The sequence below is a fragment of the Gymnogyps californianus genome, chromosome 7, assembly GCF_018139145.2.
Source record: "Gymnogyps californianus isolate 813 chromosome 7, ASM1813914v2, whole genome shotgun sequence".
NCBI classification, from domain to species: domain Eukaryota; kingdom Metazoa; phylum Chordata; class Aves; order Accipitriformes; family Cathartidae; genus Gymnogyps; species Gymnogyps californianus.
Window position 1 is genome coordinate 33259728 of NC_059477.1, and position 17129 is coordinate 33276856.

The 17129-nt window shown below is 41.0% G+C and overlaps 1 protein-coding gene across 1 annotated transcript in view; it reads right to left on the bottom strand.

The window, feature by feature from the left end:
• Positions 1-5681: 5681 nt before the first annotated feature.
• Positions 5682-17129, bottom strand: part of SNX4 (sorting nexin 4) — a 34912-nt gene continuing 23464 nt past the window's right edge. Inside the window, 7 exon segments of the mRNA XM_050900427.1 lie at positions 5682-6969; positions 7308-7422; positions 8806-8951; positions 9767-9866; positions 11121-11210; positions 15372-15437; positions 16962-17023. Of these exon segments, the coding sequence (XP_050756384.1) occupies positions 6922-6969; positions 7308-7422; positions 8806-8951; positions 9767-9866; positions 11121-11210; positions 15372-15437; positions 16962-17023 (627 nt within the window). The 3' untranslated portion in view covers positions 5682-6921.

Genomic DNA, 17129 nt, shown 5'->3' on the forward strand with positions numbered 1-17129 from the left:
AACTTGTTAAACTACATAAGGATATGCTTTTACACTTCATTTAGGAGGACGCTAAAACCAAATCATACTCCCTGTGCACTCTTCATCAACCATAGCTGTGCATTAGCTGCATCACAAGGAGATAATTTCTCCTGAGTCACACCCAGGGTGCAGTGCTAGACACCAGCTTCTTACTCTAATGCTTGCATCTGCAGATCCATGTAGCTTCTTTTCAAGCTTATAGAAATCCCAACATAAGAGATCTCTGAACCATGGATGCTGACTTTTAACAAGTCTTGAATTTCAGGAAAAATTCCACAAGGCTGGAAGAAGGCTAATATTTTTGCCTGTTTATAAAAATATATAGTTAGAGAGATTGGATTATTATAGGCCTGTCAATCTGAAAGTAATCCCTGGGAAAAGAATAGTTGATACAGAGTTAAAAGAGATTAATGCCAATCAACATGTTCATGGAAAACAGATCTTGTCAAATTGATTCTCATTTTAATAGATTACGGTTTCTTTGATGGAGCAATAGTATTAATGCAGCAATCCACCATACCACAGCTTTCCTCACTCAGGCTGGGTGGGTCCTCTGAATAAGAAAGCAGAGAGCCAGCCTAGCATTCCTTAAAATTATTTAAAATCTGGCCAAAGGCTTCAGGATGTAACTGGAAACGGGAACTCTTTGGGGTAGCGGGGTCCCTCTGGGATCTCACAGTGGCTCTGTGCTGGTTAGTGTCTTTACTCACAGCCTGGGCAGTAAGAGCATTACTGAGACCGCAGGTGATGGAGATGAAAAGATTAAGGAGCCGCTAGAAGAAGAGGAGGCTGCACTGCTGAGAAGCAGTGTCGAGAGTCACCTGATGGAAGCAGCTCTGCGCCAGACCCAGCACAGCTCCGTGCAGCCCGATTGCAGTCGGGCTGGGGGAAGAGCTGCTCTGAAAGACAGCGGGAGCACCAGACGTGGCTTGAAATGAGCAGCGATGGCCTCACGCTGCTGTGGCTATGGCAGTGCCCACTCCAGTTTGGCAAACGCAGGATGAGAGGGATGTACGGCTCTGCCGCGTGGCCCAGGAGGGATCTCGCTGCAGCACAAGGAGCCCATGGCCTTTCCCTGCTGCCCCCTGAGCATCCAGTGTCTGCAGGGCCATCAGAGGTGAGCAGGCAGGAGCCTACCAACACTTTGGAAGATAAAGCAGACAAACAAGACTGGAAATAAAGCCTACGCTTTCAGCCCCTAGAACAACCATCATAAGATTTGGCCTCTCTGGCACCGGAGAGGTTCAAAGCTGGGATCAGAGAGCACATGCTTCAGAAAAGGCTAATTCAAAGCAGCACTGGGCAAGGGCGACTTTGCCATCTCTTATACGAGAGTGCAGCTTACACAAACGGTCACAGGTCATTCCTTCTGACCATGCAGCCGGCACCACTTCCAAGCAGTTATTTAAAAAAAAAAAAAAAAAAAAAAAAAAAAAAAAAAGAAAAAATACTGCTAGCTCAGAAACCTGTGTTTTAAGTCCAATTCACAGCAGCGTTTGCCTGGTGTGAAAGATGCCTGAGGAACCTGCATACAAGCTGCAAATCACAGGGTAATACACAGTATTATTAATAGCAACCTACAGCAAGACATGAATTCGTCACTAAATCCTGCATGGAAATCTGTTCCAGTATAACCATTACGCACTCATTACGCTACGGCTATTGTGATGGCCCTCGCACCTCTGAGCGGCAGGAGGGGAGTAGGTGGCATTTGCTTCCCTCCTGCTGCAGAGTTTTATTCCGGCCCCTGCGAGCCCGAGCTGGAGACCCACAAGAGGGCGGTCGGGGTTGCGTTTTCCCTTCCACTACATCATTTTCCACCTTAGCATCCTAGGGAGGCTCACCACAAAGTCGCTTTTCATCTTCTGTGGCCACTTACAGCTACTTTCTGAAGAGAACGTAATTGGTGTTATCATATATGCCACGATATATACAGACAACAGAAAACGCTGACTGCAGATGAAGAAGCTGTTTATTAATTGTAGTCCCTGGGATGCTTGTGGTATGTGGGGCAGCCTGTTTTAGAGCTGCATCAGCCAGCAGGTCTCCAGATCACATGGCTGATCATGCTGGTGTTTGTAGGATCAGGGTGTACCCACAAAGTTTATGCTGGCTTTTTAAAGACTGAAGCTTCTACTCCTGGTTTTTTAATTCAGAAAATTCAAAGTTATCGTATTAAAAATAGATACAAAATATTAGACAAAATTAAGTCTCTCCATCCGAGCTCAAGAGAAATGGTACACCATTATCAGTGTTGAACTCAGCTTTAAGACCACGGTCACCACCACAAGTTTCACTCAGACCTAGATACTATCATTATACTATCATTAGTAGTATATAGTTGTCTTTGACAGCTCTTGAAATTTCCTTACCTCCTGTTTCCACTTCCCTCACTTTTTTTTTTTTACCCCTCCAAAACAAGGGCAATGCAGTGCTGCTTTGCCCTTCTCCTGCACAGCATAGCCCACAGGTACCGAAGCTTTCCATCTGTTCTCCTCTCCAGTTCCTCCACCCATCCCATCTCTGCTCTCCCTCCTGTCTGTTTACCTTCTCTTTTCTCCTCTTTATCTCCTCACCCTCTTGTGCATCTCTCCTCAAAACCCCATCTTCCCTCACGTGCATACAGCTTAACCTCCCCCTTGCCTCTCCCAGCGTGGTGCCATCTCCCCTTACCTCCACATACTCTGCACTTTCACTGTCTGGAGTTGTTTTCCTCCAAATCCACCCAAGATCCTTTCCAATTTGGCTTTGTTTTGTGTTTTAGATACCTTCTACCACCAGTCAAAACAAGATTTTTTTTTTTTTTTTTTAAAGAAAATACAGCATTGGGAAGGCCAGTCTATGTAAGCCATTCAAAAGCAACTAAAAAGACATCAAAAAAAAAAAGGTTTCTCCTCTGCATTTGACCTTACTGAAGTCACAATTGCAAAATCCTTTTGATAACACTGTCTCATACCAAGAAGCATCAGAAAACAGTGGCCAAAGAGTCACAATCCTTTGCTTACGCAGGAACGTGGGGCTTTCCAGACTGCCCAAGGCAGGAGGAGGTACTCACCGCAGTCGTACCGCAGAAGGGACATACGTAAAGCCTGTTTCAGCTGGCGGGAGCATGAAGCCTCTGCCATTTAAAGAGAGACATTTCTCTGTCTACCACCGCTGCAGCGAGCATCCTGCCCTCCCCGGTGGCCACCCACTAGAGGGAAGCAGCTCACGCAAGTTCCTCTCCTGCAGTGCCAGGGTCTCTACAGGAGCTGGATCAAGACCGCGCATCCTTTGCAAGGTACCCCTGCCCTGAGAAACCCCAGCTCTGCTGGGGAAGCGGGAGGGAACTGGCCAGGCAGGAGCGCTCAAACTGCAGGGCTTAGAGCAGACATTAACTTCGTGGCAGCAGCAAAGTGACTGCTTACAAAGGCGACTGCTTTTGCTGGCGACATACAAGTATTCTGTACTTGGATTCAGCACCAAAGCCTGTGCTCCCATTTTACTAGCTCTCATTCCACCTGGTTCCTTTGTTTGCATTATTTCCACGGCAGCCCTGACTTTCATTACACAGATCGCGCCTCCCCACAGAGCTCTAGGAGCAAATACAAGACAGAGGCACCAGGGATGTGCAGAACAGGGGGACATAAGGGAACAGGAATTAGAGCCCTGCCTTGCCATTGCATGGCAAGTGTGGGGAATTAAGACAACTTCCTTCCCTGCAATCCTTTAGGGGACATTAGAAAGTGTTTCCCATTTCTTCAACTACAATTCACAGAAGAATTTCAGTGGAGGGAAAGCCATACAGGGAAATACCATCTCTCCTGGGATGCAGTGCACACAGCCCAGCCAGCCGCTCTGGGACCTCGGCCTTGGTCCGCTGGCTCTGCCGTGTGTTTGGCCACGGCCGCCACTTCCCTCTGGCTCACCTGCACGAGGCGAGCTCCGCAGCGTGGACTTCAGCTCCAAGATTTGCTCTGCGCTTGCCAAGGTAGTCCCTGCACACAGCTGCTAGGTTAACTCTGCTTTGGCTGACACGCCAGACATCGAAATAATACAACATTAAAAAAAAAATAAAGACAGTTCATAAAAATACCTAATCTTTCCATTTCAGCTGGCTGCCTTACCCTAGCTACATTTCAGGAGCAGACAACAGTAGCAACTAAAATGTACTGACAAGTCAAGGTCCCGCTAGTAATGGGGAAGGTCAGGGATAGCATGAGCAGTGATAATCCAGCCAGCAAAGCTTCCTGGGACAAAAGTGGCAGCTCCATCAGCAAATCAGATGATCCATGTAGGTAAACTCTTTCATAGACAAGCATTTTGTCAAGATTCAGTTAAAATGGTCTGCCTACCTGCTATTATTCTCAAGGCCTTCCATCAGTTTTGGATGTTTACTGGATAATTGAAGGAAGCTCGCGGAGGCAAAGTGGATCGAGTTACAGAAGTTAAATCTGCACAGTGACTGGAAAAATGCACGCTTCACAAGTGTGCATTTGTCATGTGGACTCTATTAACCACATGGAAACAGCCATTAAGTAGATGATTTCCCCTGAAAAAGTTAAAAAGCTAGAAGAGGGGGATAAACATTCACTGTTTGCTAAGATCCGCAAGTACACAGACTGCATGCAGTGTTTTTCTGGAAACAGCAGAAGTGAAAGAAATAGAAGTTGTTGCAAATTATCCTTAACTCACCTTTCACCCAATAGTCTGTCAAACAATGCAAACCCTTTTCAAACGCAGCTTCTCTTACCTAGATGAAGACACGCATGAAATTCAGACAGCTAGTTCTGTCTGGGCAAAAACAAAGCAGGGATCAAAGCTGGCTTGTAACAAGCACCTAATTTTGGCCTTAGCACTATGTTCTTCACCTAAAAGGCAAATCAGCTAGTTGTGCACAATTTACTACTAAAATTTTAAACCAAAGTTTGGAGGCCATTTGAGAGCTAAGATGGACACAAAAACTGAGCAGCAGTTATCAGAACTGGGAAGACAGCATTTTTACAAAAAACAACATAACAAAAATATCAAAGAGCAATTTTATTTAGCTTATTTGGCACAAAACTTACAAGAACCATTTTGTTCCCTTCTTAAATTTAGTACAACTAGCAAGGAAAAAAAGGCATACTAATACATTTAATGAGCTGTACAGCAAGTGAAATGTGGAAAGAGGCACCAGAAAGATCTACCAAAAATCAAAGTGCATGAGAAATACCTACTCTGAGCGCCACACGGTATTGTATTAAGGCACCACTCCTTTAGAAGGTTTACTGAATACATCAAGTGTGCAACTTCTTGGTTTGGAATGTAAGAGTCCTTCAGCCTGTATCGGAACTGGATACTGCAACCTCTGAATGGAACAATGCTTCTCCTTGTAAATGTTAAACGGAAAGACCTCTTTCTGCCCAACATCATCTCTCAGCCAGGAGCGTCACTGTCATATGCTTTGAAAAAGCCAATAGGGGTTATCAGAGTGACCAGCATTTTACTTCAGGGTTTTAAGCTTTAGTGTACACCAGGCCTACAAATTCTTTACAATGGTTTTATAGAAAAGAAATGCTGCAGAGACAAAAGTAACATGGGACATATCAGTAACTACGTTTAGGTAATTTATCGAAAGAACATTTAAGGACTTCCTGGAGTATCAAAAAAAAAAAAAAAAAAAAAAATCAAAATCTGAGTAGTGTTATAATCCAGAATACTTAAATACACTTTTCAACAGAATATTCCAAAGCTTCCTTTAGGACGAGCAATCAAGTCTGACAAATTCCACAAGACTTCAGGAACTTTAAGTAAGTATGTAGAAAAAGCCCAATATTAGACAGTGGTAAGTGTTTTTCATACTTGGAAACATTTAATGCAAGTACCTGTAACGGCAAATCATGTTATACTGGTGTATATATATATACACACATATATATACACACACACACTGAAACATCATTACAAGAGCCAAGCAGACACCTTAGTTCACTGTGGATTCTGCACATCACTGCTCTTAAGTACTACAGAAGTTGCACCAGGTTTTCTATTTCAGCATCTTCATTAAGAACTATTCTTTCAAGAACCAAACCACTTCAGTTACAAGAAGAGGTACCACAGGCCAGATTCACATCTGGCGTAAACAGGTTCCAAACAACCAAACAGAAGTTGCATCCGCTTCTTACCAGCTTTGACTTTGGTTTTGCTGCTCAGCTGGATCACCAGTCTCCTTCACTTGCAGGAAGGAGTTTTATAAGAAATCAATGCCCATATCAAAACTTAAGTGGGAACCAGTAAACGCAGAATATTGTATCAAACCATTGTACAACACCTCTACTGTAGAGAGTTTCAAACATCTCAGGAGCTTGAGACTGCTTAACCTGAACTCTGGAAAAGCACATTTCTCTATGGACATGCAAAGGCATTTAAATATGAACCCTAGGCGTTACAATATTTCTTTTTTTGTCCTCTTATGGTGTAGACCTCAAGAACACAACTGTGTGTCCCATTATAAAACCAAAGCACCCTTGAGCATTAAAAATTCTAAACAGCAAGGGCTGAAAAGAAGGGCATCTGGAAGTGATCTACACATTATAGAGCATGGTGTTTCACAAGTCTCAGAACAGTTCAGTTCATACTTTCTGGGATAACTTTCCCTATACCTTTGCCCCAATACAGAGCCATAGTTTTCAGTAACTCTTTTACCCCTGAATTATTTGCTACCACATATAAAACATGCCACAGAAGTGGCAGTCAGGGCTAAACATTTAATAACATGTCCTTTTTGTCCTTTATTAACAATCACAATCAGCAGAAAGAAAAACTATTCACTCATTTATTTCATGATTTGTATGTAAGTCATGTAGCAAATTAACATTGGTGTTATACATTTGTGCTTCCGTTCTCTGGCACTTGGAAGAGGAATTCATTTCCAGATAATCACATCTTGCTGAAGCATTCCTTTGCATTTGTCCAAACTTGGATTCCCTTTAAAAAAAGTTAAAAATCAATAGGGGAAAATATACTTTGTTTGCAAACCTCATCAACAGACTTTCTTCTACCCAAGACTCTACACAAGAGTCCCACAGAACTTCACACAAGAATAAGGCACAGACCACACTGGAATTGGACCACACTGCCTATTGCACATATGTATCAACATTAACATGTCACTGAGTTAGAGTAGGATGGAATATGTGGGAGGTTTTACGCTACTGACTTCCAACCTTCTGTGACTGCAGTGTTCCTAGTTATTGAAAGTTTGCATTTGACCCCCTGCTGATATGATAAATACACTAGCCTGGCCTTCCACAAGCTAAACGTACCTTTTTGCACATGCTAATCTGCATAACAGCATAGCTTATAAGCGCCTCCTTCAAATCGTGATTCTTTTGCTCTTTAAACCGTTCAATGTCAGCCCAGGCACTTGTCACAAAGTCTCTGGAATTAGAAGCAATATTTCTGTTAGTAAGTGTTCTACATGTTCCATCCTCAGTTCATCTTCCTTCCTCTGGACCCTCAGCAGAGAAGCTATGTATGACAAAGTGCTCCATCTTTCAGTCAGTAAACCAAGTCTTGTAATTATTATGCATCCCACAGTGTCCTCATTGTAATTGGCACTACTGCCTAATTCTCCATCTTCTTCTGAAGGTTTTTAAACTAGAGAATCAGTTTCATAGGATGCGCTGGGTTGTTTGTTTGTTTGTTTTTTCCCCAGTAAGCCTCACAGAACCAGCATAATTCAGAATACACTTTTTTCCTCAGATTCTTTTGAGGTAACTAAGTATCTTTATGCTAACATTCAGCACCCAACATTGCATGTTTCTTTTGCAATTATCAAGTCAGAATCTTCGTCTTTTCAACGTGAAAACTCACTTGTCATCAGGATTTGAGACACTCAAGTACAACAAACATCTACAATGCAAATTTGACTTGGACAATTCACTTCAGGAATTAATCCTGTTGGTTTGGTGATGTGTCTTCAGGTCTCCTTAACTAAAATGGAGGTAGATTTCTGTAATTCATAGCTTTCATTTGTGCTGGACTACACGTACGAGGCAAGTATTCACTTGAAAATTGCTTCCAGAGCTACAAAAGCACATCTCCAGTACTTCTGTCAAAATGATTAAGAAGTTGCATTTACTGAGCATCTTGTTGTTTTGAACTATTCATGAACTAGCCTTATCTTTCCAGCTCTAATACTAACATATTAGGAGATACCACGTTTACCCCTTGCGTTATATGATGAACGTGTTCTGACACAATCACATTGCTTTAGGAATGTTAGTTCCTATTTTTCATGTTTGTATTCCTGAACAAAATTTCATTAGAGCACCGAGAAGCAGCTACTGAAACACAACTCACCAGAACTTGTAATCTTTTTCAAACAGGAGTCGGTTGTCCCTCATATGAGAAGTTGCAGAATATGAGCTCAGGACCAATACACATAAACCAAACTAAATACCGTATTTGAAGCAAATCAGCTTTTGAATCTTAGGCTATTCAGCTGCAGACCTACAAGCCCACCTGCTAAACATATTACTAGCTGAACATAAAAGCATGCAAGTCAGCCATTAGAGTGGGCTCAGTAACTGGGAAAGTCATCAGGTTTTACATAAGCCATACACTCAGACCAGAAGCTAACTGCATGTACTGTACTTTATTTCACAACTTGCAGCTGACAGGAGCTTTTATAGACAGCTCATAAACACCAAGAATATATTAAAAACACTTATAAAATGCAAACACCTTCAAGAGCATCCAGTCAAGGACTTTTGCTAAGACAAGCCCTGTGTTTTGTTTGAAAAAGTCAAGCCCATTTACCTGCCCTCCAGATTTTTAGACTTAAGTTGTTCTTCTCCTTCCTGTATCTGCTCTTCTAGAACCTTTATCTTGGCTTCCCTCTGCTCAGGGGTTTCCTGCCCAAAGAGCTTGCTGGTCATCCCTTTCAGGGAGAACGTTCTCACAGTCTACAAAAAACAAAGACACTCTAGGTTTGGGATTCCTGAGCACAGCCACAAGAAATTATGTGATTTTTACCAGCATTTGGGCTTATTCCTATTATTCAGCTGATTTTTTGCTTTAAATTCCATTTCATGAATGAAGTTTTCATGAACTGATAGGTAGCTATGGGAGGTATGGTGGCTCACATTAGACCGAGCAAAGTGGGGAGGAAGTAATTTGATGTTCAAACTCTTTACGGCTAGTCTGCAGACTGGACCATAAGTGAGTCATTCCACTGATACGCTTAACCTTTCAGAGCAGTTTTCCTACTGAAGTAGGAAAGAAACTAAGTCTTGTGTTCTGTATGAGAAAAAAAAAAGCCATAAAGTAGTTCCATATAGAACATAATAGATCCAAGAGCAATATTAAGAATTCTAACCACTTTCACATAATGTTTTAAGTAACATTATCTTCCATATGAAAGGGACTAACACAACATATCAGTAACATCCACCTTTCAAAAAGGCAGAGGAAGCCTTTCAGAATTCCCAACGTTTTGATCTTTAGGATAGAGTTGTTTGTGTTATTCTGCTCAGGTCATATTTCCTGCATCCCTTTACTTGCTCAGTATTCAATAAAAGAAGTTTGGTACAAACAGCTTACGTCACCAAGAACCAAGTTACTTTAAACCTCAGATGCCTACAGCTCATATGATACTGCTTCTCATAAGCAGCAGCCAGCATGTTAGTGCCATTTAAATGTCATTCTAAGTAACTTGGCTCAAATAAAAAATAAATTTAAAAAAGAGGCATCTTGGAGAAGACAGTGGAAAAAGACTCACTCCTGTTGCCAGCTCCTCACACTGCTGTTTCTTAGATGTTAGGTCCTGCGCAGCCATTTCCAAGTCATATTGCATTAGTTCGTGTTTCCTGCAAACTGCCCTGAAAAGTAAGTAATGAAAGACCTGTCACGTAATACTTTGTTTTGCTACGTTTCCCCTCACTTAAACTTTACAAATGGCATCGTGCTTTTTTTTTTGGCAGGCAGCACACTCAGTTATTTATCTAGCTCGAATTCGACAGCCTTATCACAGAACGCATAACTCTGCAAATGCTGTAGTTAAGCAAGCTTGGATCAAAGTATAAAGAAAGTTCTTAGTACAGCAGTGTTCTGCTCCTCTTTTCAGACTCATTCCAAGACACTCTCAGCAATACAAGCCCTATCACCTACTTAAGGACACCACTGTAAAATAGTTTCATTCAAAACACATTACAGAAAAATCACAGCTATGACAAAAGGTACCTGGAGATGGTACCTGTCACAGCAGCAATGTATCAGTCAATCACAAAATTCTTCACATTTTATTCTTTAAATAATGAAACAAGAAACTGTGCTCCTAGATTCATATAGTGCCTTTCATCTGGAAAAGAGGAGAGTTTCCTCTGACCACCTGCAGTAAGTCCCAGTCCTGCGTGGGCTGACAATGCTACATCCGTACTCCACTGCCGGATGCACATTTGTCTCCCAGGAGAGGCTACTAGTGCTCTGGGTTCCCGCACAGCAGCCGTCACACTCACCAACCCGATCCTCTACAGCACTACTGGACCTCTCCAAGAGGTTCAGAGCCAGCCTGTGGAGAGCACAATAGCTTTAGGCACAATCTTACAGCATAAAGCAATTTGCTTTTGTATCCACACTTGTAATAGAGGACTGCCCTATAAAGGCTAACGTAAAAAAAACCCAAAAAGAATCAGTATTTAGACGCACAATACTGTACAGCAGATAAAAGTTATATAGGGCACTTTGAAACTTGCTCGAATTTGTAATGGCTGTAGCAGCTCTGTTTGGCCTATCTCATTTGAAAGCTGAAGCTTTCAGCACATTGGGGCACTATTCTACCAGAAGCCAAGGAAACTGTGTAACCAGAGGAATAAACAGCATCACCTTCCACAGTATACCGATTTTAACATTTCTGTCATTTCACTATTGATCAGCTCAGGTATAATTTGTATTGCCACCCACATGGCAATCAAATATGAGTAAGCAAAACAAGAGGTGAGAACACGAAGATTCCACAACATTGAAATTTCCACTTCTTGGAGAACAGAAGAAGATACCAAACTAAATTCAACATTAACACAGTGTTAGAGGAAAGGACTACAGCTTACATTTGAGCTATACACTTCCATACATACCGTAGTGCTTCTGCATAGAAGAGATATTCTTTCAGCTGATCTGCATAATGCTCCTCTTCTTCCAGTATGTCATCAATAGAACCTGCATATCTGGTGAAAAACAGCCATGGTTAAATATAAAGTTTCTTAATTTAACCTTTAAGGACTACACGCATACAGTAACAAGGGAGGACACCTGTTTGACAGAAACACCAGTCACAAAGTAAAACAGTGAAAGGCACTTCCAAAAAGGGTTTTTCCTTTGTTTTTAATTAAACTCTGAATCAGCTAATATAAACATTCCTGCAGGGCTGTTTCTTTGGTTGTTACTACAATGAATCTTTTGACAAGTACAAGATCTATCATAAGTTTCCTGCTGAAGATGAGGCTGTTTTTCTTACAGGAAAGAAAAACAATTTATTCCTTTTCTTCAGTGGACTGTCAATAGGCAGCACCAAGGCAAAAAAGACATGGTGCAGAAAAAAAGTCCTGCAAGGCTTAAAGCATTAAGGCATAGGAACATGAACATCATACCTTCTGAAAAGCAAGGAGGCTGCTTTCATTGTTCGTTATTCAGCTTGAGTAAGAGAGAACTCACAGCGGTGCTCTGAACACCACGACATTAAGTCCTTCAGCGCCTTGAAAGTCTGTTGCTTTGTCTGCTGTGTAAATCAGGCATATCAATTCAGAGCAACAAGAAGTTTAAACCTTCCTTTTAGGGAGAAATCTGAAGGACAAGGGCTTGGACAAACTCCACAGCTCTTGCATTCAGTAAGAGTTTTGTCATTTAGGCTGATGTCTCCTAAAAATGGCAAAGCGCACTTTTTTTCTAGTTTATATTGCTTATTGGACAGCATTTAATAGGTTCTCACTAACCAAGATGACTGTGCTTGGACACATTTGCAGGGACAGGCCTACAGCTAAGAGGTAACTGCCCATCTCACTTGGCACAGTGACAGAAATAGGATGCCACTTTAGTCCACAATACAGGGCGTGTGCCACTGGAGATAAACAGAATGAATGAGATCCCATCATAAATGCCTCCATCTATTCTGCTAACTCAGTCTGGATTCTCAAGTATGTGGCAATCCCTTGCACAGCTGCAGGCTCTCTGAAGCGAGCATATGTCTATGCTTGTCTAGTGACCAGCACAATGCGACCCAAATGTTAATTACAGCACCTCTTGGCTTTAAAGTTTTTGCAAAGTCTTTGAGTTTTTCCCTTTCTTCCTGTGCCTCTCCAGTAACTGGCTCTATGGAAGAAGTGGCAGAGTCTCAAGCTGAAAGGGAACTGGTAACGTGACTTGGGAGAGAACAAGAAATCCCTCCTGCAAGCTCTAAAAGAAACAACAAGGTCACTTAGATTCCCAGGGGTCTAAGGGAGGCATCTGAGGGAGACACTCCTGCTGAAAGTTATCCTCAGGCCCGCTCAGTAGCGCATGCGAACTAAGGCTCTTCAAAGAGGGAGTGGCTACTTGCAGAATAACTGGAAGAATGGGAAGACTGAGGAAGAGCTGTAGACATGCCCATCTGTTCATGAATTTTATAAGTTTGCAAGCAAGATGAGTTGTTTTGATGCTCTGTGAAATCAAAAGACATGGCACATCCAGAAAAAGCCCTACCAAGGCTATTGGTGATAAATAAGCATAACATATGAAGTGACCAGCAACAGCACATCAGTTTAAGTAAAAGGGATAAAAAAACCAGGCACAACAAGAATTCACATCATGAATCAAAGTAAGGAAGAAGTCCAAACTGTTGAAAAATATACTTGTTCTGAAAAAATCCTGCAGCCACACAGGTCATACATGGCTTACCCTCTCTATTTTTAAGTTCTGCAGTGCAATAATTTTAGTACAGTGGTTAGATTTTTCAGGGTAGCAGATGGACCACATTTCAGTTTCAAGTAAGTTCTAAGTTTAGAGCAGTGCTAGAGCTCATCTGTGGCAGAACAACTCTCAAAAAAAACAAAAAACCCACCAAACAAAAACCCACCTTACCTAGACAGGGTTTTCATACTGACACTTAAGTTTGATTTGGAAAAGAAGTAGTAAGACAAGCTATATTTCTGACTGCCTAAGCTGAAGTTTAAATACTGGTTTGTCCTAAGCAGGTAGGCAAACCAGGGGAAGTCTCAAGCAGAAACACTGTAGTAAGTTCTAAAGGTACACATTCCCACTCTTCGTGGGAATTGTCAACTAAACCCCTGTTTTAGTTTAGACTGGTTCCACCTGTAATGACAGTCTAGTTGATACAGAGATAAAGGGTCACTCATTAGCAGCATAAAGGACAGAAGTCAAAGGTCTGGCATTTTTTTCTTTCATCTTTTAAATGCTACAATTACAGCCATTCAGTCGAGCTTGCTCAGCATACTCTGTTGTTTTCTATCACTTTAGCAAGCCTCATCCTGTTACACAGCACATACCCAGAGAGGCTTTGGGATGTCTTCTCCAAATATTAAGCAGTTTTAGATCATACTAAACAATAACAACTCAAAAGTTTAAATAAACATCTAGTAAAGACTACAGCATATGGGGTAGATAGAGAATAATTAAATTAGTCTTGAAGTTTAACATCTATATTAGGCAACCTTCTTGAAGTAGCTTTCTGTTGCAATAAACTCCTGTCTAATGTTATGAGAATGGTAACTGGACTGGTAAGTTATACTTTCAAGAGATCTTAGATATGAACCTTACTGGCAGGAGACCACATGGGTCACTGAATGAGTTCCTGAATCTCACAGCTGCTGCTTCTTGCTTGATTGTCACTAAGAGATTATTGTTGTATGAGAGCACCACTAAGAGATTATTGTTGTATGAGAGCACCAGAGCAGAAGAGACGACAGACAATGAAAGCCACCTCAGACTTCAGGCAGTGATTAAAGTTACCCAGAAACTCACTGCCATTACTCTGGATCTTTAACCCTAACTGTGGTACAGACAGATATATTAAACATCTCAGATGTGGGGAGAGGATTCAGCCTCCTGACTGAGAAGTGAGACCCACTTGGGTTACGCATTTCTAGGTGTTTGACATCTTAGTGTGGTGTATCTGAACCACTGAAAACCTACTTGTGCCTCCTTAACTCCTCTATATTATACCATGTTTTCATAATCTCTTCAATTTCTGCATACTGTAGTAGGTGCTTGACATTGTATTTCACCTCTACTTCAATTATTTTCTTCTGAAAGCAGAATGCATTCTGCATTTCTTTATTCTCACCAGAGCCCTCTGCCTCAAAAATATTATAGCTTTTTTTGGGTGCAAACCACCATGTTAGCCCAAACACATAAGGGTGAATAAATTATTCAGAGGGGTTCAAATTCTTAAAGATCTGATAAAAACAGAATTATTCTGAAGTAGCTGAGGGCAGAGTTTGGCATGGCTCTTCAAACCCTTCCAGTTGACAAGGCGTAACACCAATAACAACCAGGCAGTAGTACATATGTAAATCTGCACTGTAAACGAAAACTGATAACTTTACTTCCACACAAATTACACTTTATCAGTAAAAATATTGTACGAAGAAGTGTCAAACAGCTTCCATCTCTTGCTGGAGTTGTTGCTTATCTGTACTGCATGATTACAGAAGAGGAATCAGAGTGATGAGAAATTATACTGTTTCACTCACTATATATGACTACCTGAAAAGCAGAAAGCATGAGCCTAGAATACCACTTCTGTGAGCACTCTGAAGTGCTAGGCTCTTATTTTGAAGGCTGTGCTTCACATACTCTGCCAACTGACTCTAAGGATGCAAAGAGGGAGGATTCTCTACTTTATTACATCCAGTCAGTATTTGTTTCAAGAATTCATTGGAGTTTTGGTGCTGATTAATTGAATTTCTTAACTCTCTGTAATTAAGTCCAAATCTGTGTACCATTTACTGCATGGTACAGAATGCTGCTATCAAAACCAAACGGATCTCATCAGGTCTGCAGTACATTAAAGTTGTATTCCACCAGTTTCTGGCATAGTAGCTTAAAAGAAAAACTGGAAGAATTCCAAACACTTCTACAATTTCAAAATAATAATAAAAAAAGAAACCCCTCTGGTCCTCCTGAGACCTTTTGAGCTACTTAATACAGTACACGGATGCTAAAATTGTGCCTGCATCCAAGTCACAGAAACACTGTATACCTAAAAACAACGCACCCCCAACTTTCTCGGTACTCTACTTGTATGTACTTCGGGGTTGAGGGAAAAGAGAGGAAAGAGGGAGAGTTCTACATCTGGCTTACATCAAACTATCAGATATTCAGTCAGTACTTACACATCCATGTGGTGGCCAGCACTCTGCAACCCATCCCCCATCTCCTTTTCTATTGCACTCCACTCACTGTAGGAAAAACAAACGAGAAACAACATCACACATGAAGGGTAAGGGAAGTTAATAAGCTGCATCCTGTATATAGTTTCTTTCCAGGTGACACCTGAATGGAAACTGCCTCAAAGTTAGACTTGGCCAAACTGTTTTCTTCCTCTAAGGAGCAACACTGACAATGTGGCAAGGCTATTTACAGCACTCTTAAACAATTGCCCCTGACACCTAAACTCATCCTCACAAATATACTTAGTTTCGGATTGGTTTTGAGCAGAAAGAGTCTTGTTTAAATAGGTAAAACTCAATTAAAAAAGGAAAAAAACAACCCCAAAAAACCCTAGCACTTAAAATAAACAGGGGGAAGAAAAAACAAAACAAACAAAAAAGAGGGAACTTTCTAAAACAGAATTTGGTCTAACATGCTCATCAAGAAGAAACTAAGCTTTCCAGACTCGCAACACATCAGACAGAAGCCTCTCATTCCAAAAACCAGAAGGTGGGATTTGACATTTGCAAGCATTTTACTGCTCCTGAAACCGTTTGCTGTATGTTGTTTTCTGTTTTCATAGTAGACTGCTGTTTAGTTCTATTCATTCAAAAAATATCAACTTACAACCGTCTCATTACTGCAACTACCTATTCACATTAGGGAGATCATTTAGATAAAGAAGGGAACAGAGCTACAATAAAGATAGCAAGAGACGTGTTCTGGACATCCAAGTACGTACACTGCAATTTTAATTGTGTTCTCAGCTTTGTGAAACATTATGAGATTTCTTAGTTACAAGAATTACATCCACAACTCTGTTTAGAGGAAAAAAGGAGGGGGTCCCCTTATATTTCACATAATTTATGCCTAATGCATCTATTCTGTCCTTCACTTTTTCATAAACATTCCACTCTGCTGATGTTGACATTTGTTTGTCTTTGGGTTATTACAGAACTACACCTAATTTCACTTTAAAACCCCCAATGAGAAAGACATCTGCAATCCATTAACCCAGAGAATTAAATTTAGCACTTGAACAGTGTGTAGAAGCAGGAGGTTTCCCTTAACCAGAAGTTTAGATTCTTTAATTCTCCAGTGAGATGGAAAACTTGAGCATGCAATTCACTTATATAAATCAAAAAATGATTGGCAAATTCACTTTAAAAAGGTACTAAAATTGGATATAGTTGTTGATTTTTAACCCTTAAAAGGACCTAGAAGCTTTTCAGAGACAACTGCATGAAAATAGGTAGTAAGTTACTTCCTGAAGAAACAGAATGCCAACGCAACAACAAAAGCCCCAAAGGTCTGGAAAACAGAACAAAAAGCTAAAGTCTTCCACTAGAGACTAAGCTCAGCAGATCCAGAGATCGCTATATCCAACACAGAAATCTCATTAGTACTGCACATTAGTACTGCAATATGACGTTTTTCAAGGCAGACATTGAAATGTTTCAGATATACTTTTCAAAAGCATAACAACATAACCAACAAATTCTCTCTCTCTCTCCACATCTATGTATATATTTAAAAACTGTATGAACTCTTACCTGAATACTCTTCCATAGTTGCCATGGACTTTATAGACACCATATAGCCGGTCTGCTACCCTCTAAAACATTTTAGAGTCAGGTTTTGGTCATCAACATTAAGTGCAATGGCTTTGTGAAAACCCAAATACAAACTTCAAGCTAAAGCCTTAATACTTTTCCTAGGTA